Source organism: Leptodactylus fuscus, chromosome 8 (assembly GCF_031893055.1).
Source record: "Leptodactylus fuscus isolate aLepFus1 chromosome 8, aLepFus1.hap2, whole genome shotgun sequence".
Lineage (NCBI taxonomy): Eukaryota > Metazoa > Chordata > Amphibia > Anura > Leptodactylidae > Leptodactylus > Leptodactylus fuscus.
The window spans coordinates 21,360,609-21,376,640 of record NC_134272.1 but is presented as its reverse complement, the minus strand read 5'-3'; the positions used below and the strand labels follow the sequence as shown (position 1 = coordinate 21,376,640).

Here is a 16,032-nt window from a genome sequence, read left to right as displayed (position 1 = left end):
TAATGGCACCCCTGCAATTCTGTCAGATAATACTCGTTTTCTTCCAGAAAATGATTGCAATCACAAACTCTTTGGTATTAATATCTTCATTTAATTTGTCTTCAATGGAAAACCACAAAAAGAATTGTCAAAAAGCCAAATTGGATATAATTCCACAGCAAACATAAAAAAAGGGGGTGGACAAAAGTATTGGCACTGTTTGAAAAATCATGTGATGCTTCTCTAACTTGTGTAATTAACAGCACCTGTTACTTACCTGAGGCATCTAACAGGTGGTGGCAATAACTAAATCATACTTGCAGCCAGTTGAAATGGAGTAAAGTTGACTCAACCTCTGTCCTGTGGCCTTGTGTGTACCACATTGAGCATGGAGAAAAGAAAGAAGACCAAAGAACTGTCTGAGGACTTGAGAAGTGAAATTGTGATGAAGCATGAGCAATCTCAAGGCTACAAGTCCATCTCCAAAGACCTGAATGTTCCTGTGTCCTGCGTCCGCAGTCTCATCAAGAAGTTTAAAGCCCATGGCACTGTGGACAGAAAAGATGTGGACAGAAAAGAAAAATTGCCGAGAGATTTCAACGCAAGATTGTGTGGATGGTGTATAAAGAACTTCGACTAACATCCAAACAAGTTCAAACTGCCCTGCAATCCGAGGGTACAACAGTGTCACCCTGTACTATCCGTCAGCGTCTGAATGAAAAGGGACTGTATGGTAGGATACCCAGGAAGACCCCACTTCTTACCCAGAGACATAAAAAAGCCAGGCTGGAGTTTGCCAAAACTTACCTGAGAAAGTCAAAAAACGTTTTGGAAGAATGTTCTCTGGTCAGATGAGACAAAAGTAGGAAAAGGCATCGACATAGAGTTTACAGGAAAAAAAAGAGGCCTTCAAAGAAAAGAACACGGTCCCTACAGTCAAACATGGCGGAGGTTCCCTGATGTTTTGGGGTTGCTTTGCTGCCTCTGGCACTGGACTGCTTGACCATGTGCATGGCATTATGAAGTCTGAAGACTACCAACACATTGTGCAGCATAATGTAGGGCCCAGCTGGTCTCCCTCAGAGGTCATGGGTCTTCCAGCAGGACAATGACCCAAAACACACTTCAGGTCAGCACTAGAAAATGGTTTGAGAGAAAGCACTGGAGACTTCTAAAGTGGCAGCAATGAGTCCAGCCCTGAATCCCATAGAACATCTGTGTGGGAGGAGAGATCTCTTGATGGCAGTTTGGAGAAGGCCCCCTTCACATCTCAGGGGGGACCTGGAGTAGTTTGCCAAAGAAGAATGGTCTAAAATTCCAGCAGAGCCTTGTAAGAAACTCATTGCTGGTTACCGGAAGTGGTTGTGCGCAGTTATTGTGTCTACAGGTTGTGCTACCAAGTATTAGGCTGAGGGCGCCAATACTTTTTTCCAGCCCATTTTTGGAGATTTGTGTAAAATGATCAATGATTTGACTTTTTTTTCATTCTCTTTTGTGTTTTTTCATTGCAAGCAAAATAAATGAAGATATTACCAAAGAGTTTGTGCTTGCAATCATTTTCTGGAAGAAACTGAGTATTATCTGACAGAATTGCAGAGGTGGCAATAGTTTTGGCCAACACTGTATCCTGTACTGATCCTGAGTTGCCTCCTGTCAGTGTCAGGCTAGGATATCACGGGCCCACCAGTGGAATTATGTCTATGGACCCCCTGCCAGAACCCCTGCAGATCTGCTATACCAAAACAAGGTAGCTAAAGGTAATAACATGTCGAGAGCCATGCTGCTCACCCGCCATATGATGTGCATCACTGTTACCATGACCAGCAGAATGAAGGTAACATCATGTTTACTGCACAGAGAACTCTGTAATACCAAATCCCCCAAAACAATACTGGATTTTTTTCCCATTTCACCCAACAAATATTCTTTTTTTTTATCATTTTATCATTATATTAAATGGAAAATGAAATTGTGCTTTCCCAAATACAACTTGTCTCTCAAAAAACAAAGCCTCATAAGACTACATTGGCAGAAAATTGCTCTGTTGATATAAAAACCTATTGTAATGTAAGAGGAACACACCCTCATGTCAGTGCCGTTTCACCCACACAGATTCTCAGTCTCGTGATCTTATTTCTCGGAGCAATCATTTTTCTCAAGGGTTTGGTTTCAAAAGAATAAAATAACATCATAAGAAGAATAAACACATTCAAGACAAAGGTTAGAAGAACACAAAGGTCTTCTAGGATGGAAAGACCTGGAGAACTAACACTTTACCCTCATGAATAGACTTCTCCGCTGACATCACAGTGAACTCCTCAGAGTTTCTGAAGGCTGCAGTATGGTTTGCAGGTCGGAATCTCAGGTATTGGGTTTTATGGAGGTGTGCCCAGCACTATCACATGTCAGAACGGTGAGAATACACCCCTAGGATTGTTTATGTCTATAAGGGTATTCCTGACGGAGCCAAACATGGTGGCTCCTTCTCCAGACCACAAGGTCAAATGCAGATGTCCTACACTCTTTTTATAACATCCAAGGAGATAAAAAGAAGTTATGGAAACTGGATAGGTGGCTTATCTTCTGATACCTAAAGTTAGAGATGGCTACAACATTATGGGAGCCCTTGGGTCAGAAGGAGTACTATGTTTCTTAAGTAGATGTCACCTTAGGGTGGACATGTGTAGTGTCCCAGTACACTCCTTCTTGCCATTATAATAGTTGTATGCTATGCAATGTAATGCTTTTCACAATGTACTAATACTGAGTATCACTATCTATTGTATAATCTGTATTTCCTGTGTGCATACATTGTGTTTATTGCCATGTACTATTCTGCTGCCACCTATGTTTCACTCTATGTAGGTGCATGTGATATAGGAACCCAATCACTCCATACACAGCACGAGCTTCAGAGAAGTTTCTAGCAAGCTGTGGGTGGAGACTTTAGCCCCGCTTTCCTCTTAGCAGGGGAAAGGAAACCAGAGCAGCCATGTTGTGGAGAGTGTAGTGTGTGAGGTAACAGCACCTGCTGCTACTCCAACTCCAGGCAGGATTTTCAGATTACTCCTGCCAAACCCTAGGAGCTACATGGTGAATCTGACAGGCCATGTAAGATACAGAGTCTCCTAGGACCATTCACCAGTCCATACAGAGGGGATAATACCGCCATACTGCTACTGCCTCCAAGAAGGCGAGAACCTGACAGAAAGGAGCAGCTATAGAGGAGCCTTTCTGCATTCCTGGACCTAAAGAAGGCCTCCGGTCAAGTCCAGTGCTCCGTGGTTTCCAGGCCACGTGTATTAGGTCTGCGTCCGGCTATCGGATACCGCAGCCCAGTAACCGTGAGTAACTACATATACCCCAAATTAGTCACCGGCCGGGAGCCAACCGGTGAAGATCCCTCTTCTGTATCTATAACCTGGCCTGTGTCTCCTCAATACTTTAAATACCAAATCTGAGGAAAGTTGTGTCAGCATCAGCCATTACCTGTCAGCTTACAAGGGAATCCTGCATCACATGCACCCGCTGTATTGTACATGAGACTGTATCACTGGGAGGTATGGCAGCACTATGTGGTAGTCCTCCTCACATGCACCCGCTGTATTGTACATGAGACTGTATCACTGTGAGGTATTGCTGCACTTTATCAGAGTCCTCAGTAAAGAAACTTTTGTTTAACAAAGGACTGTGTCTTTTGCTATCCTTCTTTTGAAAATTGACTTGCTGTGTGTCCTATGAGAGGTGCCCCACAGTCTGGACCACCACTACAGCTACCGTGACCATTATAAAAGCTCAGCTATCAGAGGGACTACTACCCCCATTAGGTCCTACTATAACACCTGCATGAGTCCCCCGGCGTGCGCACAGTGGAGGGACTTCTCGCGCACCTACAGCACGGTCGCTCACTCCAGACAGTCCGAAGCTTGCAGCAGGAGGCACATGCTACAGCATGTACAACGTCCTCAGCACCGCCCGCACAATGCCGCGGGCCTATCGGAAAGCGGCTGAAGTAGAGCGGATGACGTCATCTCGGCTCCATTAGCCTTGAAGAATGGCGAATTTGAGGCTTGCGGTGGCGTTGTGTGGGCATTTAGCGGCTTAATATGTAGCCAATGTATCGTTCCAGGTTCCAAATTTGAGCCGAATCCCTGCAGCCGGTTTTGCGTGATGGAGGAGCAAACATCCAAACACACATATACCCAGATTTTCACATTTATAGTATTAGTAGGATTAAGTTTTATTTGGGGTATTTTTTTTTTCCATTTATTTCATTTACCTGTATTGTATTGTTTAGCACTGCTACTTTTTCTATGTTTTGTCACATTGTTTTAGTTCTACAAGGGGACCTTCACTTTGATCTTTTGTTTCTTTCTATAACATGATATATCTCTGTATGCTATCCCTGTAAAGAATAATAATATTGAGATATTAGGCACAGATCATCTTCTCAGATACCAGTACAGCATGTGGTCACCGGTAGTGTTTCTGTCTACGCAGAGGCGTAATAAAATATAGTGATGTAGATAGAAATCTTCAGAGACTCAAGAAGTGTATTGATCTCCCTCTCCCAAAGTCAGCCAGGTCTCAGGGGCAGAAGTAAGAATCTAGAAGCATTCTGTGTAGTATTCCCTGTGAACGGAAACCACAGATGATGTAGATGGAGACAAAAGGACTGACTCAAGCCTGGTCATTGGTATATGTGTAGGAGATCTCAGCTGTGGTGGTATTCGCTCATCACTGATTTCCAAAGTAGAAAACCTTTTAGAAAACAGTTATTGTAAATCTTTGTGGAGCTGTTCATGGACTCTGTCAGATGCCCAGTAACTAACCTTGGAGTGAGTAGAGCCTTGCATCAACAGTGATTTTGGCCGTTGGGGTGAGTAAAGCCTTGAACTAGCAGTGTTTTTGGCCCTTGGAGTGAGTAGAGCCTTGCACCAGCAGTGTTTTTGGCCCTTGGAGTGAGTAGAACCTTGCACCTGCAGTGTTTTAGGCCCTTGTAGTGAGTAGAGCCTTGCACCAGCAGTGTTTTTGGCCCTTGGGGTGAGTAAAGCCTTGAACCTGCAGTGTTTTTGGCCCTTGGAGTGAGTAGAGCCTTGCACCAGCAGTGATTTTGGCCCTTGGGGTTAGTTGAGCCTTGCACCAGCAGTGTTTTTGGCCCTTGGAGTGAGTAGAGCCTTGCACCTGCAGTGTTTTAGGCCCTTGGAGTGAGTAGAGCCTTACACCAGCAGTGTTTTTGGCCCTTGGGGTGACTAAAGCCTTGAACCAGCAGTGTTTTTGGCCCTTGGAGTGAGTAGAGCCTTGCACCAGCAGTGATTTTGGCCCTTGGGGTGAGTAAAGCCTTGAACCAGCAGTGTTTTTGGCCCTTGGAGTGAGTAGAGCCTTGCACCAGCAGTATTTTATTTTTTGTGACCCGGTTTGTGACCCGGTCCCAGACTCAACTACATTCACATTCAGTGTGCCGTCAGTGAAATGTAGCGTACCTGTCGACCTAGGGAAGCCCTACACAGGGTGACTTGCTAATGGTAGCTGAAATCAAAGTTGGGAGGGGCATTATCAAGAAGTGTGGCCTTTCAAAAAAGTGGCTAGCTGCATATGTTCATATCTAGTACAGTATTATTACACCCAAGATAGTTATTAGTTAAATACTCCTAATATTCATGCCATTTGTATTCATCCCACTTAGTCTTGATGTGAAAAAGTCAGAGAAGAACAGAAGATTTCAGATAAAAAATACCTCTAACCAGCCCCGAAGCACCAGTGGCTCAATCAGTAGGCTGACACATTCAAGTTATTTGTAAGCATCGTGTCGTGAGTTCGATCCCCACCTCAAACTGGTATGTGGCAAAAATGAAAAAGCTGTCGGCTGAGTGAAAGCAAGAGAAGAACAGAAGATTTCAGAAAAAAATATACCTTAGACAGACCTAGGAGTACCAGTGGCTCAGTCAGTATGGTGATATATTTGTGTATCTGGCATCAGTTATAGTAAATCAGTTAGACTGAATTTTCCCTAGACATTCTAATACCAGAATGGAAAACTACCCTAGTTTGGATCTGGCATAGATTTCCATTCCGACGCCAGGAGCTCCAGCACTTTTATTTGGAGGCCGCATCTTCTTCATAAAGCCCGCTTCCCACGCCAGAACAATGCCCTAATATCTATAAAGAGAATGAACTGAACACAAAAAACACCAAGCATAATTTAATGATGGAAAGGAGATAGAAAATATCAGTGTTCACCTTTGTGAAGATATCTTTTTTAAATACAAGTTGATATTAAGACTACGATAATGAGAGATGTCAGACTATAACAACGCACCATTATGTTCCCCCTGGATTTTGTGGTCAGCTTTGGGATATTGGTCCCTTCCGAAGGTTTTGTCACTTCTGACATTTTGGTCATTCCTGAAGTTTTGGTGCCTTCTCGGATTTTAGTCACTTTTGTGATTTTGGTAACTACTAGAGTTTTGGTCTCCTCTGTGGTTTTGGTCGGTTTTGAGGTTTTGGTATCTTGTGGGATTTTCGTCACTTCTGGGATTTTTGTCCCTTTTGTGATTTTGGTAACTTCTAGAGTTTTGGTCACTTCTGTGGTTTTGGTCAGTTTTGGGGTTTTGGTATCTTGTGGGATTTTCGTCACTTCTGGGGTTTTTGTCATTTTTGGAACATAGGTGACTTTTGGGATATCTGTGAAATCTTGGAAATTTAGCTCTTTTACATGTGACTGTATCCAGGACTTATAGGCAGTTACTAAGGTATACACCCCAGGGCGGTTAGGTAAAGCACATCCTTCTGCCCAGCTTACAACACCAGCTTGGTACCAGGCACCATTGACTTTACACACAAGAGGTCCTCCAGAGTCTCGCTGAAAAACAACATATATAATCTTAGTGTACAGTCGGAAACAGAGATATTTTTCTCTACATTGGATAAATCCCTTCTTTTTCTGGATTAAGATGTTCAAACTTTTAGACATGTAATATTTTTTGGTTTTACACAATTTAGCAATCAGGTAAGACGTGTGCATTATGACACACTTGAGCATTTCTTCTACCTGAGTTGGATTAAGGGGTTCTCCCCTTTTTAGGTTCACTTTTTGTTTAAATGGTCCCATGACAATGGGGTATCCTGTAGTCTGGACCCCAGTGATCAGCTGTAATCTGGGCAAGTGTTTAAAGGACTAAAATATTGATAGTCTATTCTTACGACAGGTCATCAATATCAGTAGATATCGATAAGGGAAACAGTCTCCGAACCGCCACCGATAAGGTGTCTGAATAGGCCATTGCATACTATGTATAGATCTGCATATGTTTTAGCAGTTGCAGCTGGTATTGCAACTGGCCTCAGTTTTGTTCCATAAAATCCCTTTTAGCACTTTCCCAACATTTTTAGAGATGAGCAAAACAGTTTGGATCAAACCATATGCATTCCAAATTTTCCAAAGATTTTGGGCTTGACCCAAAGCCGAAACTTTTAGGGTTCATCACGTGTGAACCAAAAGTGAAATTATAATACTATACAGCTACAGAGTATAATAGGCGGTAGTGGCATAACTAAATTTTTTTGGCCCCAGTGCAAACGTTAACCGGGCCCCCTACCTCCTCCCTGCAGCATTTTCTTGATAGTGACAGTTATAGGGGCTACAACATTATCAACAATACTAGGATGTGCATGCAGGATCTATCAAGAGCCCCCTCATCCCCATGTAATATGCTCTGGAAGCCTCAAGCTGCTGCAGACGAACTCCAAGAAATTTTTTCCAATGAATATTCGTAAGGTTCGGCCCTTCAGTTTGTTTCAGTGCTCAGAATATAATAAGTAGAAGCCCAGGAGAGGTGAGTAATCACCTTGCCTCACCTCTACCATGTATCTTCACCCATCCGGTTTTCTCTAGCACCTTAGACCTTAGACCAAGAGACCTTAGTCGCAGGCCAGAAGAGCCCCAAAAAGGACACTGGGGACCATTGAAAGACCAGGAGAAGGTAAATATAAGTATTTGTTATTTTTACTCACCATCCCTGGGCAGACATCTATTGGAAAAGGGGCCTATAGTATGTGCATGCATTATGTGACACCGAACTCCTTTCCATTAACGAGATGTGAATTGGTCAGTGAACCCCACTTTCCCTAACCGTTATTATGGTGCTGCAGGACCCCATCTTCAACTGGTCACAGGCTTCCTACACCTCTGGGCTTGCGATTATATACCCTGATAGGTGGAGACCCAAGGGAGATGTAAAATAATAGCAAACAGTTTTATTCCCCTTCTCTCACCTTTTTGGATGATATTGCGACACTTAGTGCTCCCTCTGGGTCCTCTTCCGTGCCTCTTGGGTAATGTCAGTGGCCTCAGTAGTCACATGAGGCTTGCTGACATCATGATGTCCTGGTAATAGCACACTCCCATGTGAACAATTACAAGCCTCAGCAGTAACCCCAGAGAACATGATGTCATCCAGGAGGCCAAAGAAGAGGAACCAGATGTCCAGAAGAGATAAGGGATGGTGGGTATAACTGGTTGGTATTTTTTACACCTCCCTTGTGCCTCCGCCTATTATACTCTAAGGTCTTAATCATTTCACTTCCAGTTCAAGATAGGAAAATCTTTGGACCAAACCTTCAATTCTATTCCCCCATAAAAATCTCCCCTGTGGTAACTTTAGCTTCTAACTATCCATCTTATCCATGTTCAGATTTTTTTAAAAAAAATGTAAATTTTAGAAAATAGATGGGGTGCTGGGTTGTGGTGACAGAGGTTGCAGTGTGGTACCGCACCCGATAAAGGGGCCCAATATGCCGAGATCGCCATGAACTAGCTAGTGGACTTATATACATTGATCAAGATGTATACTGATAACCTTGTGTTCATTTTTGTGAATTTTGCAGAGAGGCCCGGATCAACATATAATACTTAGCTGTATGCTGTCGTCCATATTTGATATTTTTAAATGTTTGTGTACATCCAAAGGAGGATTTTTTTCTTTTGGAAGCTCACCTGACAAAAGTCTCTGCCTCCTCTTGAATATCCAGCACATATCATGGTGTCATGGATTATGGTAGTGTACTTGCCAATCTCTGAGCGTACATGATACAAGGCATCACAAGTCTTCTGGTCGATCAATGGGACCATCACCTTCTGGAGGGTCATCGGTTTTGGCAAACCCACTGAGAAAATGAGCAGCCACAACAGTCAGTCACTTTATCATGCAACTGTGGTCTCTGTTATCGTTCCTTTTGGTTAGATATCTCTAGATTTAATTTTCGAGGTTAAACCGTCACAAATCATTATTATACACCAGCATGGGACTCACCACAGAGATGGATGTATCTACTATATATCTGTGTCCATGTGTCGTCTAGCTAACTTTCTATTGTATATGACTCTATCTACAGTCCTATGAAAAAGTTTGGGCACCCCTATTAATCTTAATCATTTTTAGTTCTAAATATTTTGGTATTTGCAGCAGCCATTTCAGTTTGATATATCTAATAACTGATGGACACAGTAATATTTCAGGATTGAAATGAGGTTTATTGTACTAACAGAAAATGCGCAATATGCATTAAACCAAAATTTGACCGGTGCAAAAGTATGGGTACCTCAACAGAAAAGTGACATTAATATTTAGTAGATCCTCCTTTTGCAAAGATAACAGCCTCTAGTCGCTTCCTGTAGCTTTTAATCAGTTCCTGGATCCTGGATAAAGGTATTTTGGACAAACAATTCAAGTTCAGTTAAGTTAGATGGTCACCGAGCATGGACAGCCCGCTTCAAATCATCCCACAGATGTTCAATGATATTCAGGTCTGGGGACTGGGATGGCCCTTCCAGAACATTGTAATTGTTCCTCTGCATGAATGCCTGAGTGTTTTGGATTATTGTCTTGCTGAAATATCCATCCCCGGCGTAACTTCAACTTCGTCACTGATTCTTGAACATTATTCTCAAGAATCCGCTGATACTGAGTGGAATCCATGCGACCCTCAACTCTAACAAGATTCCCGATGCCGGCATTGGCCACACAGCCCCAAAGCATGATGGAACCTCCACCATATTTTACAGTGGGTAGCATGTGTTTTTCTTGGAATGCTGTTTCTTTTTGGACGCCATGCATAACGCCTTTTTTTATAACCAAACAACTCGATTTTTGTTTCCAAAATGAAGCTGCCTTGTCCAAATGTGCTTTTTCATACCTCAGGCAACTCTATTTGTGGCGTACGTGCAGAAACGGCTTTTCTCATCACTCTCCCATACAGCTTCTATTTGTGCAAAGTGCGCTGTATAGTTGACCGATGCACAGTGACACCATCTGCAGCAAGATGATGCTGCAGCTCTTTGGAGGTGGTCTGTGGATTGTCCTTGACTGTTCTCACCATTCTTCTTCTCTGCCTTTCTGATATTTTTCTTGGCCTGCCACTTCTGGGCTTAACAAGAACTGTCCCTGTGGTCTTCCATTTCCTTACTATGTTCCTCACAGTGGAAACTGACAGGTTAAATCTCTGAGACAACTTTTTGTATCCTTCCGCTGAACAACTATGTTGAACAATCTTTGTTTTCAGATCATTTGAGAGTTGTTTTGAGTAGCCCATGATGCCACTCTTCAGAGGAGATTCAAATAGTAGAACAACTTGCAATTGGCCACCTTAAATACCTTTTCTTATGATTGGATACATCTGGCTATGAAGTTCAAAGCTCACTGAGGTTACAAAACCAATTTTGTGCTTCAGTAAGTCAGTAAAAAGTAGTTAGGAGTATTCAAATCAATAAAATGATAAGGGTGCCCATACTTTTGCACCGGTCAAATTTTGGTTTAATGCATATTGAGCATTTTCTGTTAGTACAATAAACCTCATTTCAATCCTGAAATATTACTGTGTCCATCAGTTATTAGATATATCAAACTGAAATGGCTGTTGCAAACACCAAAATATTTAGAACAAAAAATGATTAAGATTAATAGGGGTGCCCAAACTTTTTCATAGGACTGTATCTACGCACCCAGAGTTAAAAATGATTGTGAGGGTTGAACCTCAAAAATTTCGGCTTGACCAAAATTAAGATCTTTTAATAGTTCATAAAGAACCTGGATCATTGTGAAACATTTTGCTCAATTATATCTGAGAGCAACTGTCACCAACAATGGAAACACACCAATAGCTAGCAACCTGTTGGTTTTCTTCCTACAGTGAAGTCCAGATCCCTGTATAATGGTTAATGGGTGAAGACAAGAGAGGCCATTTAGACAACATCCTTAGGAGTAGCTCTAAGCCAAACTGGTTTGTAACACGTTGGGTTCACAGTCTGCTGATTGCTACAATGTCTCTAACATCGGAGGATGTCTGATCATACACAATGTACCATCATCTTATGGTCATCATGATTGTCTATAGCATTCACATAATTCTTATCCTCCAAACCACTATCATTCCCACCATCTGTAACAAATGTTCCTCACCTCCTGTTTTGATATCTCCCCAGCCGGTTACCCAGCATTCCATTCCACTGGGGAAGCTGACAGAGGATGATGGCAGACAGATGGGCATGATATACTTGGTGTAGTTGACAGCACTGGAGAGTTCTAGCAGAGCGATGTCTCCTTCACTCCTTTCTTCTTTGGTATACTGGCGAGGAATTATAATTCTCTCCACTTTATGAACGGCTTCATTAGAATTGTCCAGTTTTAGTTGGTAGGCGCCCAGCAGCACGCGATAGTTCCACTTATAGGGATAACTGTGGAGCAGAGAAAGTGATCAGATGTTTTGTAAAAAGACAACATGCTACATCTAAAGATGGGCAAACCTCACATGATTCATTTTGCAAATATTCACAAGATTCACCTGTGGAATGCAGCCCAGAAATGCTCTAATAGTACTCCAGGATCTCCTCAGACTGCAGAGTATAATAAGTGAAGATCCAAGGGATGTTTGGTGAAAAAAACCCTACTAATACTCACCTTTCTGGGGCTTTCACTGAGGCCATTGAATGGGTCTTAACAGTCAGTGCTGCACCTCTAATGAGGCGACGTGAGGCAATTGCCTCAGGCGGCGCTATGTCAGGGGACGGCATTTTTACTGATCTAAGCCAGTCCAGGACAAGCTGCATGAGAACTGTCCTGGACTGGCTTAGCGTTACGGCAGCCCAGCAGGGGAAGCGAGCGGGGCGGCACTGTGGACGCAGTGCTGCTTTATCTCTCACTTATTAGCAGCAGCGCTGCTCCAGCGGCCGCCCCTAATTCTTAGCAGAGAGTAGGACATCTCCCTGCCTGCTCTCTGCATTCTATCCCCCTCCTCCTCCCCCTCCTCCCCACATGCTGGGTGACGTGGCCACGTAATCAGGCCCGTACCCATCGTGTGCCTGCGCTCCTACGCAGTCTCTAGTGACAAGACCACTACGCAGACTGAAGAGCAGAAGTAGGTAAGCTTCTGCTGAAAAAAAATCCTGCGGATAGGGAATAAATACTGGATTGATGATGATGATGATGATGGGGGGTTGGGTTTGGAGTGCTGGGGGGGTGCTGGGGAAGGGGGAAGGGTTGGAGTGCTGGGGGGGGTTGGGGTGCTGGGGAACAGGGAAGGGGGCTTTCGGATGTCTGTCTGGCCATACCTTGCGCTTGAGGACTGTTTTTTTTTCCCACCCACTTGTAATTCTTGCACCTGGGGGTTAATAGGAGCACTACACATTAACCACCCAGCTTTGACTGAGGCGCCATTTTACTGGCAATTGCAGGCACCCAGAGCAGGCTGCGGGGCCTGCGTGCATTTTTATGGCAGCCAGGAGCCTTGTGAAGGCTCTCCAGCCTGTCATTCTATACTTTCTATTGCAGGCCGTTCCACGTAGCCTGCAATAGAAATGCCGGATTTTTGCAATGCATTGTGATGGATTGTATTAGTGATCAGACCCCTGTCGGCTTTCCAGCGGTATATAAAACCGCATGTGCCCCAACTCATGAAAGGTCCTCTTTAAGGGGCGTTGTGTAGGTGAGGACAATATGGGTCAGGTGCATGGAGAAGTGAGGAGTCAAAGATGTCTGTGTTACAAACTTTATGTCCAGAGGGAAGAGATGGGAAATGTGAGCGATTAGTCAGGGATGTCTCCGGTAAGTCATCATAAAATGTTACCCACTGTAATGTTACCACTAGCTACCCCCCCCCCCTCCCCAGGATTCTGTCTGGCGCAGAAAGGGGGGGCACCTTTCTGTCGTCCGCCTCAGGCAACAGAAAGGCTAGGTTCACCACTGCACGGAGCACGTCACTGTCTGGATGTTTTCATTAATCAGGACTCAGTGGTGATGTGAGAGAGAGAGAGAGAGAGAGAGAGAGAGAGAGATGGATGAGTGAACCTGGTACTTACCTATTAAAGCAATGGGCAGCAGTCAGTACCCACTTGGATGCGATCAGGGAGCCTCCACATACGTGAGAGTATTTGCCCATTGAGTAGAAATGCAGGCTCACCTGCCATGGCCATTCTCCTTCCACGGCATCTGTGCCACCAACTATACGGCTGATAACCTGCGGGGAGCCACAGTTGGAGCTGGCATCTGCTGGGATGGGAATAACTGGAAGGAAATATATAGAACACTGCATCACTGTTCAGCCTCCCAGCTACAGATTTTTCTGTTTTGCTTGGCAAGGGTTGTCTGCACACTAGACGTGAGTGAATCGGTTTATTACACACCAAGCTCATTATGAAATTTTGGGAATTTTCCACCCTCAAATCATATTTATACTCCAGGGTTTCTTCAGAGTCCACAGTGTAATAAACGGAGGCCCCATGGAAGGGTGGAAATAGAATATACATTGAGGCCCACCTACCCTCTCCTCTCCAGGGTTCCATTGCAGCCACACTATGTGTTCACCAGTATCTTCAGTGATGTCATTTTACCTGGGGGGCATCATGATGTTGGTTCATCCAGCATGACCTCTAAGACCTAATCAGAGGCCTTACTGGTCCTCTGGGGCCTGTGACATCACAGAAGAGGCCTGAAGATGTTGAGGACCATGTATTGGACATTGTGAGGGAGCCTGGGAGAGGTACTTGAAGGTGAGTATCTGTATTTTTTTTTTTTTTTTCACATCTCCCCTTGGGCTCCACTGTTTATTCTCTGGGGTTAGAGACTGAACAAGTTGTGTTTTATTATAAGAGGAGCCCAGGAGCTTACTATGGTGTGGTATACCATAGGGAGCGCTCAGGAACATACTTATCTGCTATGTTATACTATAGGAGGAGCCCAGGAGCTTACTTTGTACTGTGGTATACCATAGGGGGAGCTCAGGAGCTTACTTTGTACTGTTGTATACCATAGGGTGAGCACAGGAGCGTACTGTGTGCTATGGTATACTATAGTGAGAACTCAGGAGCTTACTGTGTGCTATGGCATATTATAGGGGGATCTCAGGAGCTTATTGTGTGCTATGGCATACTATAGGGGGAGCTCAGGAGCTTATTGTGTGCTATGGTATACATACCTCCCAACCGTCCCGATTTCTGCAGGACATTCACGATTTTGGTGCCCTGTCCTGCAGTCCCGGTTGGCGGGAGGTATGTCCCGATTTCAACTCAGATCTGCATCTGGAAGATGCAGATCTGAGTTGAATACATACACGACTAAAGCAAGGGGCTGTCACAGCTCAGCTCCTTGCTTTGCCGCGGCGCTCCAACTAGTGGCTGTCTAAGCGCGATGTGATGACGTCACATCGGGCTTACAACTCTGTGAGTGAAACTGCGGAAAGAGCGGCGGGGGAGTGAGGAAAAGGTGAATATAAGTGTTTCTTTGTGTTAAACATTGAGGTGGAACATAATGAAGGGGGTCCATGAAACTCGGGGGAAATGAAGGGGGGGTAACGGCATGAATCTGGGGGAAGAGATGGGGGAACATGAATCTGGGGGCAGAGATGGGGGGACATGAATTTGGGGGCAGAGATGGGGGACATGAATTTGGGGGCAGAGATGGGGGACATGAATTTGGGGGCAGAAATGGGGGGACATAATTCTGGGGGCAGAGATGGGGGGGGACATGAATCTGGGGCAGAGATGGGGGACATGATTCTGGAGGCATATATGGGAGGGACATGAATCTGGGGCAGAGTTGGGGGACATGAATCTAGGGGCAGAAATGGAGGGGGGAATGAAACAGGGGGAGAGATGGAGGGGGACATATAATTTACGAGTGATTGTAGGAGGATTATACTGTGTGGGGGCACATGAAAAATGAATGAGAATGGGCAGAGTCAACATAAAAGTGGGCCTGGCTAAATTTGCCTTAATATATCTACAATAGAATTTGGGTGCATTTTAATTAACAAATATACATTTACTAGCAACATTTTGTAAGGTTATGTCCCTATCTGTGTAAGAAGTTCCCTCAATGTTTCTATCAAAAGTCATATCCAGAAACAAATGGAAATCCTAATTGGGTCCATCATACTACAGGCCCTAGCAAAGACTGGTGGACCCAATAGACTTATGGTACAAGTATTTTTCTAGAACTGTCTCAAATATATGGATGGGAGAATATTCTTTATACAGAGTTAAATCAAAGATGACAAAATTTGCGATGAAGGCTTAGATGCAAACATGGCCATAAATTTCAGTTCTATATACCATTTCTATAAAGATTAAAATCACAAGAATAGTAATCGCCAAATACCAATAAAACAAGGGGAATTAGAGAAGTGAAGAGGCTGGGAGAAGATGGTTAAGAGACAAACAGAAGAAGCCAAAGAAGAAAAAGAGAGACAGAAGAAGCCGGTCAGGCCAAACATGGAAGCAAAAGGTATCACCGATTGGCTAAGAGAGGAACCCAAGACCATTGAGTCCCATTGATATATAATGAAGTTACAATCCATGGTGATGCAATGAGACAATGTCCTCTAAACACATTGTTGTCCACTCCATGGTCAGGCTCACTATACAGGACAACCACCCACTAAGGATCTATGTTGTAGTTTTTGACCATTGGTTATATCACAAGGGCTGATCAATCAAAAGATATGTCATCTTTACATCAGGCTGCATCGAGGGACTATTTCCATAGCTGTGGTCAAGCTTACTTT

General features: G+C 43.9%; 1 protein-coding gene across 1 annotated transcript in view; it reads right to left on the bottom strand.

Annotated features, from left to right (window-relative positions):
- Window positions 1–6,075: 6,075 nt before the first annotated feature.
- Window positions 6,076–16,032, bottom strand: part of LOC142217179 (transmembrane protease serine 9-like) — a 73,988-nt gene continuing 64,031 nt past the window's right edge. The window contains exons 14-18 of the mRNA XM_075285369.1: window positions 13,331–13,535; window positions 11,436–11,710; window positions 8,975–9,144; window positions 6,266–6,841; window positions 6,076–6,138 (exon numbers count right to left, since the gene is read on the bottom strand). Coding sequence (XP_075141470.1) covers window positions 6,076–6,138; window positions 6,266–6,841; window positions 8,975–9,144; window positions 11,436–11,710; window positions 13,331–13,535 — 1,289 coding nt within the window. The remainder of the gene's footprint in view (window positions 6,139–6,265; window positions 6,842–8,974; window positions 9,145–11,435; window positions 11,711–13,330; window positions 13,536–16,032) is intronic.